This window comes from Pygoscelis adeliae, unplaced genomic scaffold (assembly GCF_000699105.1).
Source record: "Pygoscelis adeliae isolate BGI_AS28 unplaced genomic scaffold, ASM69910v1 Scaffold46, whole genome shotgun sequence".
NCBI lineage: Eukaryota > Metazoa > Chordata > Aves > Sphenisciformes > Spheniscidae > Pygoscelis > Pygoscelis adeliae.
The window spans coordinates 1,860,503-1,868,653 of NW_008824931.1; the positions used below are offsets into that span (position 1 = coordinate 1,860,503).

Genomic DNA, 8,151 nt, shown 5'->3' on the forward strand with positions numbered 1-8,151 from the left:
CGCAGGAATACATATTCCCAGTAAAAAGGAAGTGGCAGACGAAAGACATTTGATCATGAAAACAGCAAGGCATCACATTTCTTGAAAAGGATCAACATTTGAGAACATGCTAGCGACTAAGAATATGCTCACTTAGGTAATGAAAGAATTAACAGAAAGTCTCTAGGAACAAAGCAGCATCTCAGTCAACACCCAATTTCAAATTTGAGCTCTTATTGTGCCAAAATTTCAGGAACAAGTTAATTATAGCATTCTTTACACTTCCTTTCATCTTTTCTAAATTTCCAGAAATGCTTAGCCCTTATTTATATACGATAGAGAAGAACGGTTTCCATAGCAAACCAGAGTAATTAATTCTATGTGTGCAAATGGACACAGGGACGAGCATACAAACACACATCTCCTGGGCAGTGGCAGTGTCCCTAAAGGAAGCAGCTGAACTTGTTCTTCTAATTGGTAATGAAATCCTGTGGTCACAGCTCCCAGGTATATAGGGCATTACCAAGATTTTGAAATTAGTGGAAATGTCCATCTTCTACAAACCTCAGTCTATTGTTTGTACAAAATGGACTGTTAGAAAATATTACTTCTGTCATACACAGTAGTGTCATGTCTTTCAGGATGAAAAATCTTGGGAAAAAAAGGCACAAAAGGAAACAAGAACTTTTCTCCACTTTTCATGTTACTAAAAATATGTAATATGTGAGTGTTCTGCACTGCCATTTGAGAAGAGTAATTCTTGAAGGCACATACTGAAGATGTGAAATAAGGCTACAGCTGCCATTCTAAAAATTAACCGTGATTTTCCAAACAGTGACAAACTCAAAGCCCCATAGTTTCTGGGAAAGCATAAAAGTTTTTGATAGACACTTAAGGTACATGCTAATCATCACCTGAAACAACAAAAATATCACAGATGTAACAGACTTTCAAGTGAAAATGATAACCACAGGATTAGAATTTATCTCCTTGGCGGTTTAAATAGGGGGCAAGATCCAGCCCTCAGAACTGAAAGGCCAAAGTACTTGCTTTACAGAATTTATTTTTCTTTTTCTCCACCATGAGACTATAGAATCAATGAACTTCAACACAGCAAATCTACACTGTCCATCCAGCGCACTAAATCCTCCCCAGCCACCTCCACGTGAACTCAATAGTGACAGGTCACTGCCTCTCCTCAGAGCTATGAAAAGGATATATTAAAACTTGCCATAAAGACAATGTACTTGGGCTACACTACAGAAATAGTTGATACGGATTGAAGTTTTCACCATATGACTGCTGTAAAGCTTCTCTGGGGGAAGTTTCAGGGAACTCTGTGTGCAAGGCGGGGGCGGGGAAAGACTTCTTGCTTCTCTCCACAGTCCCAATCACACATGAGCTGCGGAGCAGACACAAAAGCTCATCCAGTGAACTTCTCATGCTGGAAGCTCAGGAGCGGAGTGCCATGTTGTCCCTTGTTCCTCCCCACTTTCCATCGGAGGGGACAGCCCCATTCATCAGTGCAATCCCTCATTTCCCCATCCCACTCTTGCTTACAGACTGCAGCATCTCTGCTCTGGCAGCTTTCAGCGGTGCTTTAAGAAGGGAGAGAGTCAAAAGCAGAGGTCACCTTCAGCCCTCCTTTTCCTGCTGCCAGGAAAAGAGGCTATGAAGGAAGCAGCACTCAAGCTCTGGGCTGCTTCCGTCAATTGAACACAAAACTGGGAGACCTAAGAATAAATAAAACCAGTGTAATAGTTAAATTACTGAGAGTATTTAGATATTCAAATCTTATCTGATAGAAAAACGTAAGAAAGGAGACAGAAATGAGCGTATGAAGGATCCAAGATGCTAAATGTATAATTTAGGAAAGGAATTAAGTCCATATGGACATGATCAGCTTCTAGTTAGAATTCAGAAGCCGAGTAAAGGCCCTCACAAAGCAGCAGAACAAAGCTCAGTGGCCAGAAGCCAAAAAAGGAAACTGATTAATCAGACAGATTTTATTTATTTTAAATCATGAACCCACTGCTCTGCAGAGTCCCTAACACAGGTATTTATGACCATTTTAACAAAATAAAGCACAGGTTAAATGAGAAACTCCCTTTACTGGGTTTTCTAACAACCAAACCATATTTTCCAGCAGCACCTTTGCCTGTGTGGAGTTAAGTTGCCATATGTTCACCACATGTGGGTTTTTTTTATTTATTTGTTTTTTTTCTTTGAGATACACTACATGACCACGCAGTTAACACAGGGGAGCTGAGAAACTCATTTCAGTGAATGCAACTCACCATCGGGAACACACTAATCAACTTCAGTGGGTCTCAAAATCTTCTGGGCTCAAGCATGAAGAAACAAATCTGAACAGTTAACTAAATGCACATAAACAAATCACTAAGTTTCTAGTTAAATGTGGGCAGTTTTTTCTTTGGAAAGGTTTATGGACTGCTTAAACTAAGAATCAGTTTGCCTTCCACATAGCAACAATTTATTTCTTTCTCTGATGTGCAGGCTCTGGTTAGCAAACAGAGCACCTTCCCAGAAGCAATGGAGGAAGAGCTGCAGGCAGAAAAACTCCTGAGTAAAGAGAGAAGCAAAGCTTACAAAGAATACTAGTTTAACTTCTCATGATCCAAAGATGATGGCTTTTCTCCCTTCCCCCCAACCTCTCCCCAATTTAAGATGGTGACATAAAATTCTTAAAGGTAAAAAAGTGAATTGTTTCAATTTTTATTCCTGCAGGTAATTTATAATGGAAACACTGGTACTAAACTGAGATTTACAAGCCAGCACAAGGATGCTATGTAGTTGTACAATCAAGTACCGTGGCACAAGAGCTAAAAATCCTCACCAATAAGAAATGAAGAATAAAAATTCTTTACAATAATTTGAAGAGTTATAAGGTGGCAGTGATAGTTCTAAATATCCCCAAAAAACATTTTTAAAAAGTAACTATGAAGATCTTGAGCTTGGCTGCAAAGCAAATCTGAAAATTAAGTGGCTTGAGAAAGACGACGACTTCTATGGTTTTTTCACTGTTTGGTACGAGAGAGTTACAAACCACAGGGAAGTCCACTGTAGAAATGTGAAGTTGTTTCCCTCCTCCTTGCTGGAAGGCTTGTACATTTATTCTCCCTCAGTTGAAGAATGTATCAAATCTTGCATCTTCCATGCAGGCAAAGTGAAGTTTAACAGTTATTTATCTAGACTACATAAAACTGACTTCCCATCTCAGTCAGTCATGTTGTTATTATCTAGTGGTGGTGCACTAACTTTTCAGTCAGGCTCTGAGAGGAAGTATAGTAGGTGAAACTTATGCGTACAAAATGGAAAATAATTTTGTTCTGTGCTATATAAACAGAAGTGCTAAAACCACCTCCTCCCAAACTATTTTCTTTTATAAGATCCCCTTAGCCAGCCTGTTCTGAAATACAGCAATTATGGGCTACTTTTAATGGTCTGTTTTCTACTGTTATTCAGCTGCACATACTTAAAAACTGTGCTACAGACATTAAAAAACCAAAACCCTTTCCAGACAGATATATTTACACTGCAAGTTGTTACCCAACTGTCTGAACTTAATTTAGCCAACACTATCTTAATTTATCTTAGTGAACTGGGAGGCTGAAGTCTTTATGGTCATAATTACTTTTTTCCAAGAGGATGACTTCATTGCCCAAGACAGTACTCTCTAAGTGACAGTGATCCAGGGTTTTCTTTGTCTTGATGCATATGTGTGGCTTAGTAACTGTACATCACCCACACGGTCTGATTAATCTGAGGAGGTAGAGCCTGTGAGCATAGGCTCTCTAATATGCGGAGGATCTTAAAACCCACTTAGAGGGCTGTTCAGTTTTCCCTTCCTCCCTTTCCAGGATTTGTTAACTCTCAGATAAATCAGGTAAGAGTTTTGGCCTTCCAACCAAGCCATTATTCATCTCCTCCTCCTCTAGAGATGCCTATACTCCTTGAACACAGCTAGGCACAGCCCTATTACCCACCCACATGATTACCATAGGTAATAACTGCTCTTGCGCTTTGCAGCCGAAGTCCTATATATATTCTTAACACAAAATACAGCAGAGTAACCCCCTCAACTGACTAATGTTCAACCCTATCTCATGGAAAAAGCTGCGCTATGAGCCTTATATTCCTTATAAACATAACTTAGTAGCGTGTTATGTGATCACGTAAAGGGGATTAATGCACATGGCACAGCACAGGTTCACTCAAAACTTGTTAGATCAACCAATTCACCCACTACTACATCCTAAATCAGTTTTAATGAACACAAAGGCACATCTCAAATACAAACCTGCAGCTATACTGAAACCAAATATTATATATTTTTCAGCTGAAGACAGACATTAAATGATTTATGTATATGCTAGTATTAATATGGGTTCAAACAACAGTTTGCGTATCTGTGTCCATCAGCCTTTGAAACTGGAACTTTTGCCTAAAGGATTACAAATTCTTCCAGTAATTCTAACTGACTACCATATACCATGCCCTTTTTCTTCTCACCTCCATGCAAACATACTGAATAGAAGAAGTCACTATGTTACAAATCCTACGTTTTAGATCGCGTGCAGGATTCAGAAAGCCTAAGACCAAAGGCGAAGGAGAAAAGACATAATGATCTTCTTGCCACTACATGTCACTATATAAGGTAATTTTTGTGACCTTTTTCCCCTTACTTTCTTCTTTTACATTCTATATTTTATAAGAAAAACTGGATTAATTAGTTGAATTCAAGCAAAGTCTAATTTTTAATTAAACATTATACCAAAGCCACAGTCTTTAAAACGGTTTGCCTGACATATACCTTACGATCAAGACCACACGCAGAAAGCACAAAATTTTGCTGCTGCCTCCACATCCAGAATACACAAACTAAGGAAACAGAAAGGAAAATATGCAGAGACCATTGGCAAGGGAACTTGAGCTACTGGTAAATAACCTTCCTTTCATGCTGCATTCTGGAAGGATGAAAATTGCTGTATACATAATTTCCACATTAAACGGTAATGCTGCTGGCTAAGTATACAAAAGCAGAAAACTGAGAAGTAAAGAATTACATTAAGGTCTTTCTGTTTATGCACCATTCAAAATTATTTCACTACCACATTACAGTGACTCTCCTAGCCTCAATATTACAGATCAAGTGTATACAGTGTCTTGTAAATGATCCCAGCCTATCTTTAGCCTAAGCCAAGGTCTCGATTTTCACATCTGTCTCAAGTGTCTAACACATGCAGTATTTCTCCCTTGCACGGCCTGCTCCCTTTAAGTCGCTACAGCAAGTGCTTTTTAGATCTGCCAGCAACACACTGATGGCAAGTGCTCTACTCCTCCCTATCCTCCTTTAGTCAGGGTAATAAAAACAACCTTGTTCGCTTACCTCTCCCTAGCTTTATTTTGCATGCAAGTGTTTCCGCTTTTGCCTCAAACAGCTCCAGAACTCAACTTTAATACATGGGAAACAAGATCAGCAAATACTTTAAAATGCTGTTATTTTGTGGTTTGACCTCAGTGAAAGTAAGGAAGCCGATCAGAATCTGAGTTTAATTTTACTAAGATTCTGCACTCAAAGTACTGAGACTGCCTGCTGGCTCATGTTGACTCAACTATCTCAATGTTTCCAATTGTAACTTACTAAACTGTGGCTCAATGGATTAAAAACAGAATTACCATTTAAGATTAAAACAAAGCATTTTTTTTAACGTAAAAAGGTTTCAGTAGACCCTTCCAAAACTTACGGAGCTTACAGAATACAACATAAGTTTTGAAAACGTGCAACTATTGTTTTAAGAGTTAGTTGCTTCATCTTTTTATTTCAGTTAACTAACAGTCATTGTAAGGCGAAGGAAACTATTGCAACAGAGAAAACTAATCCACAGCTCAGCTTCCTCTACAGCTTATTTGTGTAAAACACGCTTTGGGTTGTACTTCCTCACTGGCAGGGGAGGCAGAACATCACTTTACATCCTAACAGTCACAACTGGCTGTAGTATAAAGAGAAGGAATGAAAGAAATATTTAAGTCTTAAAACTTGCTTTACAATCTAACCAAACTACTGTATGGCTTCATGACAGATCACCGAAGAACTTCCATTGTAACTTCGCTTTTATCTTTTGTGAAGGCAGACTTGGGGAGGGGGGAAAAAAAAATAAAAATTACAGAACATCTGAAGGTTCTAATTTTATAAACATCTACATTCAGAAGTGTTCTCTATTGAAACTCCATCACAAAATTATGGAAAATTGTAAGTAAAAATAATGTTTGAAACCTTCAGACTATCCCTTAATAGCATGATTAACTAAAAAAACCCGATGATTTACTAGAATCATCTCCCCACCCCATTTCTTTGTCAGATTCTGGACAGTCTTTCAAGTGGCAACAGGAACAATTTAGATTAATTGCACTAATGACCTTAGTAGTCTCCAATTTTATGGCTGAATGACCAACAGAATAGATAACAACAGATTCATGCTTTCAACTTGAGAAATGGACCCACACATTCAGGTGATGATGAGCAAGGTTTTGCATAGGCACAAAAATCCACCCGCAGGTTCACTTGCGAGACTTTTTTTGGCTCAGAAAGCCACTTTGAGATTTGATGTGTTAGTCATTGCACAAAACAGCAAGAAAGATGTGTCAGGAGCTGAGGCTCACACCTTTTAACGTGACCAAGAAATCAGAGCTAAGCCCCAAAAGCTCCATTCCATTTGCTGATGCTGGCAAAGCTCTGGCTGGCACAACTTTCTTCTGAAAAGCCACTTCACCTGTCACTGTTAGGAAACGGAAAGAGGCAGGGCTGTCACCAAGCCTATGCAAGGTCCTGGAAGAAAGGACTTGCCTCATTTCCTTTGACTGCCAGAGAAGATCCAAACCTTTCAGACACATATTACCACTAATACCCTTTATTGCTCGTGTTGCTGCACGTTTCAAAAAGACAGAGCATACTCTGAACTACTCACATGGGATGACATGATTAAAAAGAAGCACTGAAGAGAATTTAAACTCAAATTGTTGCTCTGAATTCTGTAAAAGTAATATTAAAAATTAACTATATATAAACAGGCACAAATCTCAAAGATGACTGGTGAAAAGACTTAGGAAGGAATTAATACATACTTAGCAACTAAGGTAGAAACAGTAGGGGGTGGGGGTAAGAAATAAACCTATCTATTTCACCCTCCCCAAAACTCCTAATGAGATACAGCAGCAGCTTTAAGAAATCATCAGTTCTATTGTTGTGATGTTGCTATAACATGGAACTTCCCACAATTAATGTATAACAGAGACTTATTTTTAAATAACTTTTAAATGGTTAACTTCCCAGGGGTTGGAACACCAGGGACAGAACTCCATAGGTCATATTTTCTCATGCTCTCTGCTCTAAGCAAATGAGTGCAGCCATTTACAAATCAAGTCACCACTTTAAATCAGATTTTGAAAACACGATGGAGAATGGTGATGAAAAATTTTGGGAACTATTAATCTCAGCTTCCAGTCACACCACTATTTCATGAAAAGGCAACATCAGAGTGCCCCCCGCAAAAGACAGTAAACTATGAAGCAAAGGAAGAACTATCACAGGCTCTGAAATGTTTATGATGAATTACTCCTTTGATCAGTTTATGTAAAGGACCACATACAATCATCAAACCAAATGCATACAAGTTCCAGCATACCCCGCTCATTTTTCTCCAGGAAGTAACAGTGCAAAAGATACAAGATGCAAACACAGCATACTATTTCATACCAGCCCGTCTCACCCACCAAATTAAATCTCTCCCACAAGACAAACAAAGACTATCCAAATATTTGTTGTACGCAGAAGCAGGAACCAGGAAGAGCAGTATGCACAAGAGCAGAACAAGACTGAACAAAATCAAGAACACCCTTACCTGAACTGAAGGTGCTGGCTCTTGAGATTGCTTACTGGTAGTTCCCTGGAAAGATGCTAAAGCAAAACTGTCAGTCTTGTGTAATACTGGACCATCAACCCTGGCAGACGCATCTGTCCTATGTGACTGCCACGTCTCTTTTCTGTGATGAGATTCACCAGCTTGCTCATCTCCGAAGGCAGCCCAAGAACAGCTGTCTTTTTGTTCATCTTCAAAAGCATTCCAGTCTGTAGCCTGGTTACAACCTGCT

At 39.0% G+C, this 8,151-nt stretch overlaps 1 protein-coding gene across 1 annotated transcript in view; it reads right to left on the reverse strand.

Moving 5' to 3' along the window:
* Nucleotides 1-8,151, reverse strand: part of AFTPH (aftiphilin) — a 37,939-nt gene that overhangs the window by 28,242 nt on the left and 1,546 nt on the right. Inside the window, 1 exon segment of the mRNA XM_009325019.1 lies at nucleotides 7,902-8,151. This exon segment is cut by the window's right edge and continues 20 nt beyond it. Coding sequence (XP_009323294.1) covers nucleotides 7,902-8,151 — 250 coding nt within the window.